The sequence below is a fragment of the Passer domesticus genome, chromosome 6 (genome assembly GCF_036417665.1).
Source record: "Passer domesticus isolate bPasDom1 chromosome 6, bPasDom1.hap1, whole genome shotgun sequence".
Classification (NCBI taxonomy): domain Eukaryota; kingdom Metazoa; phylum Chordata; class Aves; order Passeriformes; family Passeridae; genus Passer; species Passer domesticus.
In genome coordinates, this window is record NC_087479.1 from 49,116,233 (window position 1) to 49,138,633 (window position 22,401).

Sequence of the window (22,401 nt, forward strand, 5' to 3'; positions counted from 1 at the left end):
TGGAAGCCTGGCCTGTCTCAGCAAAGCCTGTTTCCTGTGTGCTAACGTGACTGCCATGGTGTTATTTTCTGTTATTTGCATTTGCTCCCTTAGAGGAGGAGTTTGGAATTTTCCCCCTTTTCTTTGGCCAAAAACACTAATTAAATGTGATCCAAACTTATACATAGTTTTAGCCCTCTTGACTCGGCGTTATTTTGCCCAGCTTAAGGGGATTTTTGAAGGTTTGGTACTCAGTCTTATTTATTGTTACAAATCTTTAACTTTCCTATGCAAATATATAGACTATGTTAAAAAATATTTTTTTCTTGCTACAGAGAGCGAAAAATAATGCCAAATTTCAATACTGGAGGGAGTTGTACAGCTATCTCTTACTTTTTGCCTTTTTACAAAAGCTACTCGATTCCTCTTAAATACTGACTGTGTAAAGAATAGTTACCCAGAGCAGAGCATCTCTGGCAGGTTTGAGGGCTGAGGCTGTGGACATCTGCCCTAAGTGAGGATATTCAGGAATTACTGCGGCCAGGTAAAAGTGTTATAGACAATTTAATTTCCTGCAGTGCTTCACTCCTAAAAATCCAGGTTCAGCACTTTACTGTACAAAAAACCAACACTGTACTACTTCAAGAGATAATGAGCTTCAGGTTCAAATCATCATGAAAATAGGAAAAAGGAAAAAATACTACTGGCTGTAAGTTCAATTACTAATCTATTAAATTAATTTTCTTCCTATTTTTATGGGTATTGATTGTTTTAACTCCCTTGAGCCTCTGAAAATCCCAAAAGTAGTCTGCACGTGGGCTGAACTCAAGAGAAATGTCTCCTGAAATAGGCCTTTTAAAATTAATTAGGTATGTGATAAATTGCAACAGGGAATTAGCAGTATTTGCTATACAGGAACAAACCTTTTGAGCATACTCACATTTTGGGTTTTTTTATGAATCCATAATATGATTTTTTGTTATTATTTTAAGAGCTAGAATAAATGCTATGTTGCAACCTATTAAAAAGAAATAGAAGAAAATTCTGAAGTGTAAAACTTCATTAAAGTACAGCACCCTTTTTGTTAATTTTCTGCATAATTTTGTCAAATAGCAGCACAAGATAAACATATTCCAAAGCTAAGTCTGAACTGATAGCTTTGTTTCTCTCTAATTGTTGTGTCAGTTTTACCCAATGGAGAATTTGAGGGTAGCCTGGAACAATCCCTGGTGGTCAATAAACAAATCAATTAAAGCTCTCTATGCCTAAGCAGAAAACTGCTTTATATTCTGAGAAGGAGAGATGATATCTTTGGTTTGTTTCTAATAATCTTCAAAAAACAATTCAAATCTTACTTTTCAGTCTAATTTGTGGTTTTTGAAAGGGTTCCAAGAAAAGTCAGTGACTTTTAGCCCTGTTACCTTTTGGAAATTAATTCTGGATATTTGTTATGGTTATTTGTTAGTGTGTGTAATTTTTTTAGTATAAACAGGCAGAATAATCTTTTATATACAAAAACCCATATTCAAGGCAAGCATCACAACAGGGCTGAACTGAACCAGTAACTAAAACAATATTTGCTGAAGAATACCACACTGGAGCCAGCACGCGAGTTGTTTATTGGCGCGGGTTAGTTCACAGCACTCAGCTCATTCCCCTGAGGAAAACACAACACTTGTACTACAAGTACTACACAGGGAGTACTCAACACATTAACCATTTAGATACTGGAGATGAAACTAAGGTGTGAGGTGATCAGTGAGATCATGCACAGATTGTAAAAGTTCATGTGCGCACAAGGATAGTCAGGAGTGAATAGAAAGTTGTTTAGCATTGTTGTTGCTGTTGTGGAGAATCCTGGTGACTGAGGAGGGCAGGGGAGCACCAGGAATATCCTTAGGTCAGGCTGGTAAGGCAAATAGCCTGCAGCCCTTCAGGTGATTTGTCCTGAGTTGTGCCAGGTAGCCCCAAATGCTTCAGTATTGGTTTAACACTGCAAAGGAGAGTGAATGAAGAGAAAAGTGAGATTTTTGCCTGGTTTCAGGTGCCAGGTCAGCACTGCTCTGGCTTTATTGAACCAGGAAGCTACTGTTAAACTGAGGAGTTAGTTCAAGGCGAGATTAATTGGCTGAATGTTATATTGGATGTTGGACAATGTGCTTCATAAAATGACTTAATTATAGAGGTCATTGATGTGGCTGAAGCCACAAGATGTCTGAACACACTTAAAGATAAGCTGCTCCAATCTAAAACACTTGTCTGAGTGTTTGCTTGAGGATGATTGCCCAAAAAAAAGTTCCACTCAAAGATAGATCTGCTTACTCATAAGTTCTTTCTTCATTTTTAATGAGGGACAGTAATTAAAAATTAATAAGGTTTATTTAGAGAAAAAACAGCTATTTCTGTGAATCTCTGCACTATTATTAAACTGAAAGAGGGAAGGTTTAATTTAGCTATCAAGAAGAAATTCTTCACCATGAGGATGGTGAGGCACTGGCACAGGTTGCCCAGAGAAGCTGTGAATGTCCCATCTCTGGCCAGACCAGCTGTGGATGGACCTTTGGACAACCTGGTCTGGCTGGTCTGGTGAAAGGTGTCCCTGCTCATAGCAAGGGAGCTAGAACTGGATTATCTCTTCCCTTCCATTCTAGGACTCTATGATTATGCTTATTGTATGAATTTTAATATCAACACCTTAGACTATTTTTCAAAGGTGAGGTTTTCTTGTGTTTGTTTTTTTTTTTTTTTTTTTTGTTTTTTGTGGGTTTTTTTTGTTTTGTTTTGTTTTGATTTGATTTTTTTTTGTTTTTTTGTTAAAAGATGTCTTCTATGAAATGATAGAATGGAGTTATTTGTTCCACAAGTATAAAATAACACCTTTCTCTGGAGGTGATTTTCTCCCAATTTTTTCCTCAGCCTTACCCAACATGTTTCAGAAAGGGATTAGTGGCTTCCTCCCACACATGTATATTGCTTTTCCTCTCTTCTTCCAAGAGCAGAATTAAATAGGAACCAGAAATCATAGTTTACTGCATATTGTTTAACTAATTCTAAATCACAATGAGAATTTGCTTTGTTAACATTTTTTCTAAGATTTCCTATTTATATTGGTCTCATTACTCATTATTGACTTTAAAATACATAGGAAAGGGAAATTTTCCTGCATGATGCCTAAATTTATATACCTAACTGTCACAACTTTAAATATGGGCTGTGGCTGTTCAGAACTTTCAAAACTTTGGGGTTTTTTCTATCTGCATTTCTAGATGCAAACAAAAGCACAAAGCTGCAGAGTGATCTACAGAAGCAAACCATGATTTTTAGGAAGAGAGCACTTCACTGATAAAAAAGAGAGGTCAATGTGAAGCAGCTGAATAAGGGGAGCGATACAAATGACAAAGATAGGAAAGAAAAAATGAAAGCTCCCACATAAATGCATATCTGTTAAAAACAACTGAATTGTGATGTGTCAGTGTCTTGTATTTGTGGGTTGCCCCAACGTTGGAAGGAAATTATGAATCTGACTCCACGTTCTTAGAAGGCTAATTAATTATTTTATGATCTATATTATATTAAAGAATACTATACTAAACTATACTAAAGAATACAGAAAGGATGCAGAAGGCTAGAAAGATACTAAAGAAGAACTCGTGACTCCCTCCAGAGTCCAAAACAGCTTGGCCATCACTGGCCAATAAGTCAAAATAATTCACATGAAACCAATGAAACAATCACCTATTGGATAAACAATCTCCAAACCACATTCCAAAGCAGCAAAACACAGGAGAAGCAAATGAGATAATTATTGTTTTCCTTTCTTCTCTGAGGCTTCTCAGCTTCCCAAGAGAGAAATCCTGGCGAATGGATTTTTCCAGAAAATATGATGGTGACATCAGTGCTTTTCTATAAAACCAAAACTTGTAGACAAATTCCAAGGCAAGCGTAAAAAGTACTTTCTCCTTGAGTTAAAAATATTGCCCTTGTCTCTCTGGAAATCAATTTTACATAATCAAAATGCTTTCAAAATATTTCCAGTCACCTACTGAATGTGCTAGTGGATGCCAGCATCTAACTTGATGTCTCATTTCTACTAGATACACTGAAATAACGAAGTAGGAAACTGACTTCTTGAGAAATAAGAAGTAAAGAGACTTTAGTGGAAAATCAGGTTGCATTTGCAACATGCATATAAACATGGCTGTCTACCTGTTGGTTTCATATTTTCTTTGCCTTTTCTGTACTTTGAAAAGGAATTTTGCTTTCACAAAGCTTCATGAAATTACAGCTTTGAGAGAGAAACTATTCCTCTGTGACCTGCTCAAAGCCCACAGGACCAGCAGAGATAGTCTGGGTAAGAAAGTTTTTTCCTTTGACACTACAATCACATCTAAGCCTTTTCTAAGAAAAGGATCAAACTATGTCTTAGCATTATTTTGTGAAGGCACAAAATGGCTTTTTTACTATTTGTGAGTGAAAAAGAGATTGTTATTTAATGCTTTAGTAAGCAAGACCAGTATTTGTTCAGATTACTCACTTGATTTCATTGTAACAGTAGGGACAAAACTGGAACATTGTTATTGGAAATGAAAGTCTTTGAAAGAGTTTGGGTGTCTGTGTGTGTCCCTGTTTATTGCTGTGAATGCTCACCTTGCCAATTTCATTTCACCAACTGTTTTGATTTCTGTCAGTCTGGGGTTTTTTTGTATTTCATTAAGTCATTAATTCCTCATTTAATACACCATCTCTCTGTTCAGGGTGCCAACACATTTCTGACTCAACTTTAGCTCTGTGACAGATCTGTTGTAGGAGAACAATGAACTGAGAACATTATTCTTAAACCACCACATTAACTATGCAATCTAGGCTGTGTCTGAAAATCATTGGAAAGATAAATTTCAAATTCAAAACCGTGGAGTTTCCTGACCTTTCTTGTTTGAGATAGACATTTTTGAAAATGTTGTGATTGGCACCATGTAGGTTCAGAAAACATGCAGAGATTGGGCATGTGAGCTCAGTTCTTGGATTCCTTCAGAGATGTTGGCAAGCTTCAATTTCTGTGTTCAATTCTCTGGCCATGGTTATTTCTTTCTGAAATCTTAACCATGATTTCAGCCTCCAGAGTGTAAACTGCCAAGAGTTCATTGTTGCTCTTTGTTCATGGGTAACACAGAGATGTTGTGTCATTTGGGGACTCAGGAAACGCTAAAATATAAATGACTTCTAAATTATCTGCATGTAAACTGCTCATACTGTTTATTAAATAATGATTAGGGTAACAGAGCTGAGCTTGACCAGAAGCTCAAATGAATGTTGGATTCTATCCAAAACTTAAAATAATTATAGTCTTTCCAGCGTGGGTGTAACTTTCACATTTGAGAATACATATACACAGGATTTGGCTTGGGGTTTGTCTTTTAATTTTTATTCTTAACCACACTGCTGTAGCTCCAAAAGACCATATATAGGAAATAACGTTCCATGCAGATAATTGCTTTTTCTTTGTTCCTGTCCAACAGCAAGATCAATAAAAGTAGCATGACAAAAGTAATTTTCAGGTCTATTAGTGAAGCTGTCTGTCCTAGAAATTGAATGTTATGTTGAAGGAAGAAGGAAATATTTCATTTATGGGTTAATTTCCCTTAAAGGCAGTTAGCCAACTTTTGGCTTTTGCATTTTGAAGAGTGAAGCCTTGGATATACGGACTCTTTTTGTTGAGTATTTCACAGCTACACACCAGAGATATTTGAATCTTGGACATGGATTCAGCCAGTGCTAGGAAGTGTGTGCCAGGTGCAGATTTCTGATGCACATTGCATTTTACTTTCCAGTGGCATCCCCCAGAAGAGAGGTATTTGATCAGAGATTTTGTTTGGCTTTGGCTCAGCTGAGCCTAAATTCTATTCAAGAAAAAAAAAGGGTTGGAAAGTTTGATTTGTAGATTATTTTGGTGTACATAAAAATGCTTAGGGAGTGATTTGGAGCCCACTCAAATTAATTATCTGATTCTCAGAGACTGAGGCAGTCTTGGTGGAGGGGAAAAAACAGGGTTTAACTCATTTTAGGGATAAAAAAAGGTAAGGCACGAACACAACAGCTGTTCAGGATATAATGTTGAAGTCTCCTTTGGGAGGAGGGTACGGCTGAATACGTGACTTAATCTAATAATATCTTTAGCATAGTCGAGAACAAAGCAAAAGCTGACAAGGTTGAAAAAACACACTTTCCGTAATCTGTAATTCCTGTCATCACTAATTTAGTGTTAGATATTTAATGTTCTGTCACATTAACGATGCATTCAGCACTCAATACCGAGCCCCGAGAGCCCTGAACACGGCTCTGGTGCTCTGGGGTACCGAGCGCTGTCACGGCGCGTTCGCATCGGTGCCAGCCGCGTCAGGGGAGGGACGGCCCCGCCGAGCGCTCCCGCAGCGCCCCGCTCGGGGCCGTTCGGGGGCGGTGCGGGGCGGGGCAGCGCCGGGGCGGGCGGAGCGCGGGGCCGGGGCCGCGGCCGGGGCCGCCGCCGCTCCCGGCAGGTGCGGACAGAGCCGCGGCCGCGCCGGCCCCGCCTGATGTGCGCGGAGGTGGAGGCGGCGCCCGGCTGCGCGCAGGGTCCCGCCATGGCCCTGGCGTTCTGCGGCGACGAGGGCAACTCCACCGCCTACAACGTGGACCACGGCGTGCTCAACAACGGCTGCTTCGTGGATGCGCTCAACGTGGTGCCGCACGTCTTCTTGCTCTTCATCACCTTCCCCATCCTCTTCATCGGTGGGTGCCTGCGGCTCGCCCTTCCCCTGTCCGCCTGTGCCTCTCCTGTTTGCCCCCATTTCCTTCTGCCTCTCTACCCCCGGTGTTGCCTTGCCGTGTCCCCCGCCCGGCTTTGTCTGGCCGTGGGTTTCCCTCCCCCGCGCGTGTGCCGCGTTTCCCCCGCCCGCCTGGCCTCCCCTTGCCGTGTCCCCGGCCTGGCGCTGCCCCCGTGCCGCTGTTGGGATGCGGTGCGAGCTGCGGGATGCTCCGGCGGCCGCCTCTCCCCGGGCAGCCCCCGCACCGCCGCCGTCCGCCCGGCAGCGGGGCCGTCCCCGTGCGTCGGGGCAGCCCCCGGGGCTCCCCGCGGGTGAAACCCCTTGCGCAGGCAGGGCAGGAACGGGTGATGCTGGCTTTGAGAGACCGCAGGCTTTGCCCTGCCGGCAAAGGGCAAGGAGCAGAAATAAATATGCTATTAAAGCCCAGGAAACCTGACAAGTAAGTGTTGCGTTATGAAATACCACTCCCAGCAATTTCTGCGGGGTCACAGCCGCCTGGCAGCCCCCACCCCTCATTACAGGTCCTGCCCCGCGGCGGTGGCTCCTGCGGTACCTGAGGCGGCTGCGATTTGATGTCACAAGCCCGGCGGGGCCGGCAGGTGGCCCGGTGGTTCAGCGCACGGGGCTGTCACTGCTCCGGATACCCTCGTCCAAAGCCTGGACCGGCCCGCGGAGAGCCACGGCACGGGCTGGGATAACACTCGCTCCTGGGGATGGGAAAAGGTCCGGTGGGGAAATAGCAGGCAGCGCGACTGTGAAAACGGGGTCAGCTGCTTAGGGTTCTCTGCGTTTATCTGGAATCTCTCAGTATTGCTAATTTTTAGCAAGATAAAGCTTCACACCTTATCCGTTTGTTTTTTGGTTTTTGTTTTTTTTTAACTTTTTAAAAGAATTAAAGGGAAAAGAAGCAGTGCATTTATTAGAGTGTTTGTGTCTATTTGTCGGAACGTTAATTTGTTGTTCATTTAAGCTGCAAATAGATTTGAAAAATGTTTAGTGCATGTAATTACTTGATAGTAAGTTGCTAGAAGTATAGAACTTAAGGCTGTGTCCTGTCTAAATTATTGATTTTATTCTATATGAAGTAAGACAGTGAGAGCACAGTTCTGATAATATTCAAATGCATGTGTGTTTAACAACACAGCTGTGTCAATGTTGGTATGCAAGGTTGTTACATATATGGTTTGGGGTGTTTTCTATGCAGGAACTTTGAGTGTCACTCTTGTTAAGAAAGCTCTTTGTAATTCTCTTTTCTCTTTTAGGATGGGGAAGTCAGAGTTCCAAAGTACATATACATCATAGCACATGGCTTCATTTTCCTGGCCACAATTTACGCTGGATACTGACTTTTATCCTCTTGTTTGTGCTGGTGTGTGAAATTGCAGAGGGCATAGTGTCTGATGGGTGAGTGTTTGTCTGCCTTCTCCTGGTAGCACTGAGCAGTTTAAAGGTTTCAGGGTAGATATTTCCTGCCTAAGTTCTCATCTAAACCATATTCCTTGTGGTTATGAACATATAATCTGTTTTCTTAGTGATTAACCTACCAACCTTGTATCAGAAATTCCACAGACCTTGCCAAGTGATGTACACAGGCACAATTGACCTTAATCATTTTTAGTTCAGCTTAATGACACTATCTTTCCAAAGAGTAATCATAGATAAATCCTAATGATTCAAGCAGATGGTGACATTTTCGTGTTATGTTTTATGTCCAAGGACCCAATCCCACAGTCGTTACTTAGGAGGAACTCCCATGTGCACAGTAGGTCACACCATTCACCTCCAAACTGAGTTCTTTTCATCTAAATAAGAGGAATTAATCTGCTGGGCCTTAAGTCACACCCCACAGAGTTTCTTCTGATGATTGTGCACTATATCTTCCATGTTACCTGGAACAGAGCAGCTCATATTATGTGAGCATGAGCTATGATCTATTATTCAGCTTAGGATGTCACTAAACAGAAATCTGTGGAAAAAAAATTATTCCAAGTGAAACAAGTAATACAGGAGAGTGATTTATTATGAAAAAAGCTAATTATATAACAATGAATATGACCTCTTCCTATGGAGAGAGGCATGATTTTTCATAACCATTATCAATTTGAACCCAAGGATCATGAAATGGAAGCTCCTCATTAAATAGAAAAAAGCCTCCCTGATTAGCCATCTATATAACAAGTATCCACCAACCAGTGTGAAATGCACTGCAGACTTCTGGCATAGAAAATTATATCATCATTATTATTTTAACTTCTCTTAAACATATATAAATAGGATGTTTCTCGCTGACAGTTTTTTTTTAAGGAATTTTTCTCTTGCTTATTCAGCTATCAGGGTGTGGGATGCTCAGAGCAAAATCTCCTGCTTTGAGTTTTCTCTTTTATTTTTCTCGTTAGCAGTGCCTCTGATTATGTTTATTTGCTATTTAACTTGACTCAGAACACTGCTGTTAAGTAATAGGTGTCACCTGATGAGAATCAAAGCTTGGAGCTCTGCTGGGGGAGTGCCAACCCACAGTCGTGCTTCCCGAGCACTCAGCAGGCTGGCGAGGGCTCCAGTGAATAGAAGAGAGTTTTGAGACTCATCAGCTTTCTAAGAACCAAAATGGATCATGCTGGTGAGTCCTTTTGGCAGCAACTGGGTGCTAAAGGCTTTGGCATTTCAGCAATAGAAGCAGCCTATTGGAGGTACAGTTATATAGGGGAATTCCAGCAACTGTGAAATAAATAGATTTTAAAAAGCCTCCCACTGCTGCAGTGTTACCTACTGAAGCTTAGGCTGTCTGAAGAAATCTGTTCTTGTTGGTTTTTTTTGTCCTTGCTGAGAATTCAGCCCTGGTGTACAAAACCTCTTGGCATTACTAGGCATTTCAGAGGATCCTTTCTCATTTTGCTGTATTGACATCCAGCTATTGTCAGCAAGGGGAATTTAGGGTTCATGACTGGCTGTAAGCATGGCTCCAGCCAGCTCTGCAGAGTCCATAATCATCATTGAGGGAAGGCTCTCCTTTCTAGAGCAGAGATGCAGGAAATGGTTGTCCTGAGCTCCTATGGTTCTGCTAGACAATTGGAATGTTCTGTTCTCTGAACTGTGGTGTCCTGTGATATTTCATCTCCCTCCCAGCAAAGCTTTTCTTGTCTCTCCAAACTCCACAAAAGTAGTGTTTGATGCAGCAATGAGAAATCCATTCAGAGGACATGGTGTGAATTTCCCTAAATGTTTGTGTCCTGAAGTCATCTTGGTTCCTCCTTCTGGTGAAGCTGGCTGGGAGACAGAGGAAATTGTAGCCCTTGATAGCATAGGGCATTAAATTCTTTTTGTGAAAGAAAGAAAAGGGGAGAGGGAAGGAAGATAAAATGAGTAGGAAGAAAGAGGGGGAGAAAACCTATTTCTATTAACACTGTACAAACCAACAACATTGCCCAACAATTCCAATATTCCCAAAAGGCTGTATTTCTGCTGCTACCTGAAGCAAAGCGTCAGCACGGTTTTGCTTTATAGGACAAGACATAAGAGTGTATGATTCTGTTATAGGGGGTTTTTTTGTTGGCTTGCAGTCACTGAAGACAGACCTCACTGTAAGTGAATCCTGTGCTGCTGTTCCTTCTTTTAAACTGAAAAAAATGAAACACTTTCACAAAATGCTTCTGTAGAAAATCTTGAACTGTGTTGTCAGTTGGTCTTATCTGCATATTTTGATGGACAGCTCCCAAACTAGTTTAGCTTAAATTAACTTTTCTCATTTTGGAGATGAGCTGCCTGTCCTAATTTGAACAATGTTCCAATTGATTTCAGTAAGAAATAGGAGTACCCACCTTTCATTTTCAGCACAGGGGAGGAATTTGAAATCCAACTATGTGATTTAGGAGCAAAAATTCAATTAAAACTTGTAGGGGTTTGCATCCATAACTCATTCTAGAAAATCTTACATCATAGCAAGGTACAGTTCATGAATTAAAAGGGAAACATTTAAATAGCTGAGAGGTTTGACTTTAACAGATTTTCTTTGTTTTGAAGGGTTTCTGAATCCCGCCACTTACACCTGTACATGCCGGCTGGAATGGCATTCCTGGCAGCCATCACTTCAGTTGTCTATTACCACAATATTGAAACATCCAATTTCCCCAAACTCTTAATAGGTATGTCTCAAAATCTATGCACCTGGAAGTGTGGCTGTGGTGCTCTGTGTCTTTTTCCTTGGTGACAGGTCACTGCAGTCTTCTATGACCACAGTTACCCCTCTATGTATGCTCAAATATTTCATTATTTTTTAATGTTTTTAACTTCTAATAATAGTCTATGTAATGTTCTCAGGGATTCAATGAGCCAAAGACTTCTCTAGGAAAAACTGCTTTTGTGGGAAAAGTAGCATGGGGAATTGTTAACTCTGAATCCAAACCCCTGTGTCAGCCTGTTGTGTGGAAACATGATGTAAGAGTGAAGAAATCTTTGTGTGCATGGTCTGTTGAAATATGCAAGGAGCTAATGAATGACATCCCTGACTTTTAGTTGTGAATATATTACTCTGCCTGCTTGCTCTTGCTTCATGTTCCTAAAACTCCCTTTGAAAACTGCTTTAGGCCTTTTGAATGGAAAATGCTATGAATGAGAGCTACCTAGTCTACTCTGTATTTTGCAAGATTGTGAATAAACTGTAGCTATAGAAAATCCACCGCTGCTGTTGGTCATGCAGTTGTTCTGTGTTCTCATCTGTTTAAGTAGTCTGCAGGCTGGGGATGTCTACCTGCTTAGTCACATTCTGTTACCTGTTATGTCTTTGGTTCTGGCTCATCAAATTTTGTTTGAGCTGGATTTCTGTATCAATAGACCCTGCTAAAGTTTTTCTTGTGCCATTGTAGCTCTGTGTATCAAAGTTTTGTTCTAGTTTTTGTCAGGTGGGGAAAAGTCAGTAATAACTAGATTTGAGAAAGCTTTTAAATATTGAAGATTATTTTGATCTACATGTTGGGGTAAGTGAGAGTCCTGTTCTGCAGAAATAGGCTGTAACCCCTGAAAAAAAATTCCTCTCCAAAGACTTAGATTTCTATCCAGGGTTAGCAACCTTTGTCTTCTCATTTGGGACTGCTCTTCTTCCTGTACCTTTCTTTTAAGTAGGACCTTTTTTTATCTTTAAGAACAGGTGAAGTCATTTAGTTGCTTTTTAAATAAGTCAACAGAGTATTTTTTAATTCTTTCTCACAGGAAGGCATTATGCCTCAGGAAGCATTGCTAGCCTGTTACAGTTGCCTGTAAAGCTAGCAGTGATTTTTGTGGTTTTGTTTTTTAGGTTGTTTTGTTGTTTGGGCTTTTTGTTGTTATTTCAGATGTATAATGCAATGTTAAATAATTTAGTGGCACAGCCACATTCCTGCTGTTAAGTCTTTGAGAAGGGTAGCGAAGTTACAGCTGGTAGTTGATTACCCATTTTTGCATAACTCCTGCTCAGTAGAGATTTCTTTTTTATGATAATGTTTCTCAGTGTTTAGAGTGCTGATGCTGGATAAACTCTGGACAATACTTGAATACTAAAAAGTTGTACCAACGAATAGCAACACTTACTTAACTATTATGGATGAATTTTAATTTTGCAAGAATTTCCAAGGAATATACTCCCTCAGAAAATCTGGTCTTAATAGCTCTTAAGCAATAAAGAAAACTAGACTATCACAGCCTTTCCCACTTAGTTTGTCTGATTTTAATTTTAGTCCAAACTCTTCCCAAGCTGATTGTGTTTGATTTTTATTTTTTCTTTTTGTTTTTCTTTTATTTGTCCTAAGACAGACATTTCTGAAAGTCTCTGTCCTTTGTTCTTAACTGCACAAACTGTAAGGATTGTTAATTATCTTTCAGTCTTAGTTGCAACTATTCTGTATTGACATCTGGGACGAGGCAATGAGCACTTCATGCAAATAAACCCAGTATGGATAGTTAAATTATACCTTTACTCACATGTCAACCCACTAGAGTGCAGTGTGGCCATGAAGCAGCTTTGCTTTGGAGCCTCATTTTATGAGGTAAATGAGAACCAGGAGGGAAAGCTAAAGTTGGTGATAAGCTTTTTGCTGGGTGTGTGGAAAACTGGGCTCGTGTAGAAGGGATCTAATGTTGCAAAGCAAAGTAGAAGAGCTGATGTGACATCTTGCTGCTTCTGAGCATCCATGGATTTCCAGCAAACTGTAGAGCATCATCTGCCTCAGCTGCAGGATGAATGCTCACAGCTGCAAAGAGTTGGCATCTGTTTATAACAAAGACTAACAGAGCCTTATCCAAAAACTCTTTAAATCCAGCAGGGGTACTTTCACTGAGGCAGTGCAGTGGAGCCTTAAAGGTCTGATTATTAATTCTGAACAGGGTGAAATTTTCCAATCCCATGAAGTTCTGAGATGTGTTGTGTCTTAAAGACGCTTTTCACTCTGTACCTTAAAGAAACCAAATCCATTTGTAGCTCTTCATAAACAAGTAAGAGGCAGATACCATGACAGATGTGGGGATTAGTGCGTTTCCTTGGGTATGCAAAAGGAGGACTCAGAGTTCCTCTGCTGATCCTGACCCTGCCTTTCAGCTTTAGCCCAGGCACATGGCTATTTTGAAGTAGAAATTCTTAGTATTTCTTATCAAAAAATGTTGACAAGTTTTGGCATATTTATTCACTGAAGCTAATGATTGAGTTTGTGAATGCGGTTGAGTGACCCAAGTATTGGAACACCTTGATCTGGTCTCAGTGTGTTCTTTTTCTGTATGAATTGGGCCTGTAATTATAGTTCAACAAATGTAGCTGTTCCCATGTAGTGCTGTTTACCAGGATACTCTCATAATAATGCCAATTTTGATGCTATTTGCACCACATGGTTGCATAACATTTGTACAGTTAAGCAGGACTCATTTTAGAATAGTTTTTGTACTGGATTGGAAAATCTGCTGCTTTCTCGATGTTTAAAATACACAATGCTAGCATCTGATTCCACTACTTTTTAAGTTTGTTTCTTTATTTTAAAGATAAATAAAACTCAAAAATTAATAGTTGGAGAAAATTATGAAATAACAACAGGACTTTGAGATGTTAATCTGAAATGGGTGGTAGTGTGGGATCACATGAATTTTTTCATTTTAGAGAATTGTCCTTTTTTTTAAACTAATCTTAATTATATGACTGCCTTTCTGTTGCAGTATATGCCACAGCATATGTCACAGTTGAGATGGCCACGATACACATAGTGTCACCATACAATTTCAGAAAGCTTCAACCCATACAGAATCACATCACTTCAGAAGGCTGCAAGCATCTGCTCTTTCTTGTTCTTCAGCCCCACCTTTTATACCCCTCATGTTCATGCATTGCACCTGTGTGTCCTCTCTACCTTTTTGTGATTGGCCAGTGCACCTGGGCACTCCATGGCTCATTACCTTCAATATTATCCACCTGCCCTGCACAGCTGTAGCCCATAGGGGATGATGCTTGCTGTAGCACCACTTTGAATTACTACAGATTGTGTACCTACAACTTACTACTACTAGACAGGGATCTATTTTTTTGATTCAAAATTTTTGTCCCTTTGCACTGTAGTTGTTTGCCTTGGAATTGGTTTATTCTCTAAAATGGAACTTCTTGCATAAAAATATTGCTTATTTCTTAGTACAAAAATATTTCTCTCCAAACAGGCACAGGTTAATTAATAAATCCCATCCAGTTAAATATGTGGCTTTTTGGATTTGGCTTAATTCAATAAAAGTGGAGAAGAATTTGAGTTGCACATTGCCTTATTTTTCAGAGGTGTGGCCCAGGTGAGAATCTACACCCTGGTGGTGTGGGTTGAGGTGTCTTACATGGCCCAGGAAAAAGCAAGGTCATTTAGGCATGTACCATACATCTAAAGCAATCCAGTAAATGCCTCTGTGGTCTGATCACTTTGCAGTTCCAATTTAAGTTCTCAGAGATAATTTCTAAAAACTCTCAGCCAAAATGTACTTAGCAGCCAGATGATAAAAACATCATCTATAAAGAACAGAGCCACAAGTGTGTTTTCCAAGGAGCCTTGAGTGGCCTGTGAGCATTGTCCAGATCAGATTAGATATACTTGTATTCAAAAGTGACAAGCTAAGTAAATTCAAATGCTTCTAAGGAAGTGTGACCTGAGAATGTTGTGTTTGGCACTTTATAATACTTCTTAGATAAAAGATAAATTAACATTATAACAATAATAATAATAAAAGGTCATATAGACCCTTATTTAAACCCTAAATAGGAGAATGTCTCTGCTAGTTCTTATTTATAATTCCAAGACATACATAAATGCCTGTTGGCTTGGTTATTTTTTTGGAAGTCCTCCACTAGTGGATTTTTCAGTGTACAATGTTTAAGTCCCTTTTATTCCAAGAGGGATGTGTTCTCAGCCTATTGGTGGAAGAATGAAACAAAACAAGGTTTAACAGATAAAGGTGGTTAAGAGTAGAACAACATGGAATGTAATTCTTGGATGAAGACTTTATAGTCAGAAGTAGTGAGAATAAGGAGGGATAGTGCCTCAAAGGGAGGAAGCAGTCTGAAAAAGGATGAGAAGCAATTTAAATTGGGAAGATGGTAGGAAGCCTCACATAAAAAAGCTGAAGTTTTACAAGAGAAATTTGGTAAGTGTATCTTTTAAACCCTCTCTGCAACCATATTGGCCACTGAAGTGCATTGTGCAAATACCTGACCGTTCAGTGTTTTATGAACTGGCCTCTTAATTTTAGAGGAAGAGAGGCTCCCTTGGCAAATGTCCTAATGCACAGTGTTCCTGTACTGTTCCATTCACTGTCCTCATTAAAAGGAGAGGTTTTAACTTGATTTCTGTAGAAGCAGGACTGGCAGTCCCAAATTCCACATGGATTCTCTGCATTGAATTTAGCTTTGCTTGGGAGGGTAGCCCCAGAGTACATCTCCAGAGAGCTTTCTGGTGCCTCAGTGTAGCTGGAACACCACCAATTCTTTGGAATTTATGCAACTTCCTGATGATTATCCATATTTAAGCTAGACTTAAAGTTGCTAATGCCTTGGTTGAAGTCTTTCTGTGGTGTTCCGGCAAGACACTTGGAAAGCACATCCAAGCTTTTCTTGGCAGTTAGAGCTCGTTCCATCTGTTGCACCATGGCAGATACAGCAGCAGTGAAAGGTTTATTTAAAGGAATATAACCCTGGGAGGCATTTCCTTAAGAACAGGGAACAGAAGCTGACTTATGGTGTGGTGAATGGTATGGAGAGTGCTTCCAAGCCACCAGAGCTTATTCCATGGATTATTTAGCTGTAGCTGATGGTAGCATGGTCACCTTGAGACAGCAGGTTTCATAGAACACTGAAAAGTGGAAGTTGTAGTCTATGGGTGCCAGAATATCCTTCCTTGATGTGACTGTTTTATCTACATTGTGAATTACATAAATGGAATTTGTGTTGAATGACAGTGCAGCAGGAGTTTGGACAACGTATTTTAATATCTGTTCCTGACACATCCCAGAGATTTGTAGGGAATTTTCCTTCAAGCCACATTCATAGCAGTCTTGTAGCATTAACCAAATCTGAGGAACATTATTCACAGGTACCTTCACTTTTGGAGCAGCACCCTCCCTTGAGCTGATGATGTGGACACAGGTTTACAGCAGATGAAATTTCTTTCATCAGACTTCAGTTTGTGGGACTTTTGAGATATCACTAAATCTAATAGAAAAGGCATTTAGAACTAACAGTATTTTAATGTTTTTGGAATTACATTAGGGTTCTGTTTGACATGAGAAAGGCTACTCTCTGGTTTTATATATTTTGTAGAATTCTTCTTTAATTATATTTTATAATGCCATTGTATATTTTTGCAACTATGGAGCTGGTTAATTTGTTTGGGTTTCTTTTTCTCTACAGCATTGCTGTTCTACTGGACTTTAGCTTTCATAACTAAAACCATCAAATTTGTGAAGTTCTGTGATAATGGGGTTGGATTTTCTCAGCTTCGATTTTGCCTCACAGGACTATTGGTTGTTCTTTATGGAATGCTACTAGCTGTAGAAATCAATGTCATCAGGGTGAGGGTAAGTAACTATGCTAGCAGTCTCCTTCTGTGGTTTTTATTGGTTGTTTTTTGGGTTATTGGGTTATTTGCATTTCACACCAAGTACCTAGAAAAGGGATTTTTTTTAATCCCTTTTCTAGGTACTTGGTGTGAAATGCATTACTAAAGGAGAAAGATTTCTATTTCTAACTGGATTTTTCTATTTGACTGTCAAGGGTTAATACTATTTTACTAGGCCAGATGAATGTGTAATTTCAAAAAATGCCAGACTCTGTTGTTGATAATTTAAGATCAATTTCATCTGTTTGAGTTTGCTGTCAAATTTTAAATTATTCTGTTTCAATCATGAGAGCCAAGTATTTCTGATGCAAGAGAAGACTGGTAGAAAGGAATTGTCTGCTCTATCAGAGAATATCTTAGACACACAAATAGCATATCTCATTTTCCAGGAGACAATCGCAATAAGTGATTTATTTGGGCTACTAGGGTTCCTCCCAGCTACATTTTTTTTTTTTTTCCCTCTGCAGTGTCTGCAGTCATAATCTAAACTGAGGCTTTGGAGACTGCTGGATACATACATTCCAAAGTTCCCTTCAGCTGGCACTCACCAACTGTGCACACAAATTAAATTTAGGAGGGAAAGAAATACTCCCATGTATTTTTTTTTTTTAATTTTTTTTTTTTTTTTTCTGCAGCAGCAGTAGCTCCATGTTCTGCGCTAACAAATGTGAAGTAGTATGGTGTGGGAGATAAATCCTAGTGATAACCTCAGGGCTCTGCCTTAGCTCCTGTGTCCCATGTTGTGCTGTCTGGAACTCAAAGCTATTATGGGTCTGTTCTGTTTAAATAATTGAGGGGGTCAGTCTCTTCTGAGATGTATCAAGGGAAAGGACAAGAGGAGATGGTCTTAAGTTGCACCATGGAGGTTCAGATTATTTATTAGAAAAACTTTTTACTGAAACAGGGGGCAGGCACTGAAATAAGTTGCCCAGGGAGGTGGTGGAGTCACCACATCTGGATGTGTTCCAGAGGTGTCTGGAGATACAGTGTAGGGGTGATTAGGGAGGTTCTGGCTTGGTGGTTGTACTGGATGATCTTGAAGGTCTCCCAGCCATGATGATTCTGATTCTGTAAGGTGGCTTGGTTTTTTTTCCCCCTGCAAGTATGCAATTTTTGCACCATAAGCAGAGTCATAGTGAATTATAAGAATTACTTATTTCTAGATTGGATGCCTCTGATTATCCTCAGTACCCGAGGAAACTGGATTGCTGTACTGGTTGTACTTGAATGTCTTTTAAGAAACCAAGACTGATTCACTGATTATCTGCAATGTCCTTATCTATTCTTTGTGCACTTTTATTTTCTATGTATTCCCCATGACTGTGCTGGCATTTTTCTGGATTTCAGAGGTATGTTTTCTTCAAAACTCCTAAAGAAGTTAAACCTCCTGAGGATCTCCAGGATCTTGGCGTGCGATTCTTGCAGCCCTTTGTGAATCTGTTATCCAAAGGAACATACTGGTGGATGAACACTTTCATCAAGACTGCCCATAAAAAACCAATAGACTTGAAAACCATAGGCAAGCTTCCCATTGCTATGAGAGCTCTGACCAATTACATTCGCCTTAATGAGGCCTTTGAAGCACAGAAGGTATGCAAAGCATGGAATTATGTTTGTTTACTCAGAGCTTGTGTTTTTCATTACTTTTTATCATATAAGCATGGCACACAGAGATATAAACAGATATGATGTAAATGAAGTATTCATTGGTATAGCAGTCCATATACCAAGAGAACACATCTTCAGTTGTACCTCATACAAATAGTGACATTTCTCTAATCAAACGTGCGTGTCAAATACATTACTGGTTTAATGTGTGTAAAATGTGTACAGCCTCTATTTTGATGTGGAAAGTAATCATGGACTGTGTTCACTGAACACCATTATTCCTCCTAATAAGACCCTGGAAACATTCAATTACACAGTCTGTATTAATTAGGCCTTGCAGGGCTATTTTTTTTCCCATGTTATTTCAGTTACAGTTTGCCCATAGAAGAGTTCAAGGCTGAGACTACCTCGGCTGAAATTAATTTTCACTCCTCAGTGGGAGCTGAGTGTGTACGGGGTTCTAAGAGAACTTGTTTGCATCCTGCCTAAAAAGTGTATGCTTCCAGTCTCTGTGTTCACCAGAGAACAAAAACCTGTCACTTCCCTCCCTCTTTTTTTCCTTCCTTAAAAGGCCACAAACAACACACTTACTTGATCCCTGTTAAAGGTAGGAAAGAAATCATGGTTCCCTTTGTGGAGGAAAGTGCAAATTATTGCTTTGTTCTGACTCTACAAAAAGAAACAATGGTTGAGGTTCCTTTTCTACCTGAGAGACTACAAATGATTGTCAATGAATTAAAGCAGCGATAAAATACCAATGATTTATCAGACCTGAGGTTAATGTATAACATAATTCTTACTAATTTTAATTTAATTCTGAGCAGAACAAAAGATCATCATCTCCCCAAGGATCCAGATCCATTTGGCGTGCTCTCTGCTGTGCTTTTGGAAGACCCTTACTTCTGAGCAGCACATTCCGTATTCTGGCTGACTTGCTTGGATTTGCCGGGCCGCTCTGCATCTCTGGGATTGTTCACAACGTTGGAAAAGGAAATAACACCATCCGCCCACAGGTACTGTCAAAATGTCAGCAAAAGAGAGGAGTCAAAAAGGGATGTTGTGGCTCTGTATTGTTTGTCCTCAGTAAGGAAAGCGACTCTGTGCTGTGTTTGGGAGTGCTGGCGGTGCCAGTGTGAATGTAGTGCCTGATACCCACTTTTGTGCTGGGATAGAGGGTGTCCAGTGCAGGGCAACAAAGGTGATTGAGGGACTGGAGCATCTCTTGCAAGGCACGCTGAGGGAGCTGGACTTGTTCAGCCTCGAGAAGAAGTGAGTGGGAGGGGACCTCATCAATTTTTACAAATATCCAAAGGGAGAGTCTCAAGAGGATGGAGCCAGACTCTGCTTGGTGCTGCCAAGCAATAGGACAGGAGGCCATGGGCAAGAAATGATGCACAGGAAGTTCCACCTGAACATGAGGAAAAACTTCTTTACAGTGTGGGTGACTGAGCACTGGAACAGGTTGCCCAGAGAGGAGGTGCAGTCTCCCTCCCCGGAGATATTCAAGACCAGTTGGGATGCAGTCCTGTGCCATGTGCTCAGGGATGACTCTACTTGAGCTGGGTGGTTGGACTAAGTGACCTTCAGTGGTCCCTTACAACCTGATCCATTCTGTAATTCTTTTGGGGACAAAATATGTGAGCCGTGCATCTAGTCAGCCTTGCATTCTGGAAAATAACCTCATTTTGTTCAAGAAAACAGTAAAGCATACCCAGAATCCCATCAATATCATAAGGAATTTAGGTGGTCTTGAGTAGAGATTCAATCAAATATGTGACCGAGTGCTTTCCAGAAAGGAAAAGTGTTTTTTTAATAGGCTTGGCTTTTCATTGCAAAAAATGAGGGATGTCTAAGAGGATTAAAGCAGAGTTTTGTCATCATCATAAAATGCCAAGTAATTTAACTGTGACCAAGCATTCCCTCTAGTGCCTTTGGGGAGGTTAGTTTTGAAAGATCAACTGAAACATATTTTTAAAGGATGCTGTTTAAATGAATGCTCTCCGAGAGGAAGCAGACATATTTCTTGATTAACTAAAAATAAAAATGTAACTCAGGAAGCATCTTTTCATTACAAGGTGAGGTCACTGAGGCTGGATTTCTACGGGATAGATCAGTTTATTTCTGCAGCTCACTTAGTGTCTGATATAAGGCTGTTTCTAAAGTATTTTGACACTAATGGAAATATACCCATCCATTTAAGTACACTTTGGATTAGGTCCACTGTAAATATTGAAGTCCATCAGCTGCAGTGCAGAAAATTTAACAAAGGCCTCAGGCTAAAATTAACTGTTTGTCCATTTTGCAACCCTTATCCTAATATTTGGAAACTTTATTACAGTGAGTGGGTTCAATGAAACCAGTCAAAGCAGGAAATGAGAAAATGAAGACTATAGTACTATGTTCCAGCAAAGTGCTGTGGAAGCTCTTGAGCTCTGCTTTTCAATAATTTGTTTGGGACACTGTTTCAGCTGAAATTGTGATTTGATATAATTTGCGGATTGTCCTATTTAATTTTCCTCTAAAATTGTCAGCTACTGCTTCTCTGTGAAAAAGAAAAAGTTCAGGTCTGGTCCTGATAGGCCCTAAGCAGAGCTTCACGAGCCTAGAATCCTCACTCACTAGCTGAGCAGTGACCTCACTGTTGTCATTGACACCAATTTGGGATCACCTAACAGCAATATTCACTGATGGTCTGTAGTCCACAAGTGACACTTAAGGGTGTATTTTAGCTTTGTTTATGTTTTCCTTATGTTTTGACATTGTTTGAGGTTTTTTTTCTGGTAAGGGTCTAACTACATTTAAGTTTGAAAATTGTTTTTGCTGGATGAGATGAAATATCTTTCTAATGAAGAGTTTCTGTTCAAACTATCTGGAAGCAGACTGGGCTGTTCACGAGGGCTCCCATGTATATTCACATACCTAGCCAACTTGGTCTGTTTTGGAAAGAAATAGACCAGCTCTACTTGTAGGAATGCTATATCCTTGCTTGTAGTGAGTCAAAAGAGGAAAACCTTGCCTTATAGTTTGCCCCTGTGAGCCTCACAGGTGGGAGAAACAAGCTTTCTAAAATGATGTCACATGGAAGTGATGATAAGTGGGGGGAAACAGTGTTTGTGCTTGATGTGCTGCTGAGTTTGAGGGTGCTGGGAAGAGTTGCCACACAGTAGGACAGAATCAGATAAGCTATATAAATTGTGAGTACAATGGAGGGTGTCTTTTACCCATCTCTTACCCAGCTACATCTTAAATATTTCAATTGAGATGTTGTAATGAGTCAACCCTATCTTTCAAAGAGAAATTCTCTTTGTGAAACTGAAGGCTAAGAGAATAATTGTCCTGTTTCTCATGTCCTTTGTGACAGATATAATCCACCATGGAGCTGTAACTCAGATCACATGGGTGTCACAGGCAGCATTAACTGCTCAAGTTAGTGCTGCATTTAGTCAGAGCACAACAGTGTCTTAAATTCTGTCATGCTCTTCATGTTTATTTATAACTCCAGTATCAATATTTATGGCCACCCCAGAACATTCCTGTGACACGGATTTCTCTGAGTGTTAATCATTTCACACTGAAGAAGAGACTGACAGAATGATAACCTTTATCATTTGCTGGTAGCATCTTCCACATTGCAACGTTAGGATTAGCAGTTCCAGTAGGAGTAGCTGCTGACATAACACATTCAGAGATGCAGCAAACTCATTATTTAAAAAGTTCTAGCAGTCATAGGACCCAGTGTAGCAAAAAGTCCAGTATTGACACTAAGATTGTGTGAGTCTACAGTCTTTATGAATTTAAATAGCAGCTTTTTGCTCAGCCTTTTGCAGGTTAGAGCAACTTTTAAGAACTGGTGTTACCCTGAAGTTGTCAGGAAGGTGGGACACTGAATATTCCCAAATCCTTTTCTGAAAATAAAACAT

At 40.1% G+C, this 22,401-nt stretch overlaps 1 protein-coding gene across 7 annotated transcripts in view; it reads left to right on the forward strand.

Moving 5' to 3' along the window:
• ABCC8 (ATP binding cassette subfamily C member 8) overlaps positions 1 to 22,401 on the forward strand; it is an 81,581-nt gene that overhangs the window by 1,423 nt on the left and 57,757 nt on the right. Inside the window, exons 2-7 of one of the 7 annotated variants that reach the window (XM_064425356.1) lie at positions 8,042 to 8,183; positions 9,219 to 9,396; positions 10,797 to 10,918; positions 16,666 to 16,832; positions 18,221 to 18,463; positions 19,306 to 19,494. In XM_064425356.1, the coding sequence (XP_064281426.1) occupies positions 10,828 to 10,918; positions 16,666 to 16,832; positions 18,221 to 18,463; positions 19,306 to 19,494 (690 nt within the window). In that variant the 5' untranslated portion in view covers positions 8,042 to 8,183; positions 9,219 to 9,396; positions 10,797 to 10,827. Of the gene's footprint in view, positions 1 to 6,452; positions 6,745 to 7,377; positions 7,503 to 8,041; positions 8,184 to 9,218; positions 9,397 to 10,796; positions 10,919 to 16,665; positions 16,833 to 18,220; positions 18,464 to 19,305; positions 19,495 to 22,401 lie in introns of those variants that run through there. The other 6 variants (XM_064425355.1, XR_010364947.1, XM_064425352.1 and 3 more) reach the window with 6 other exon arrangements.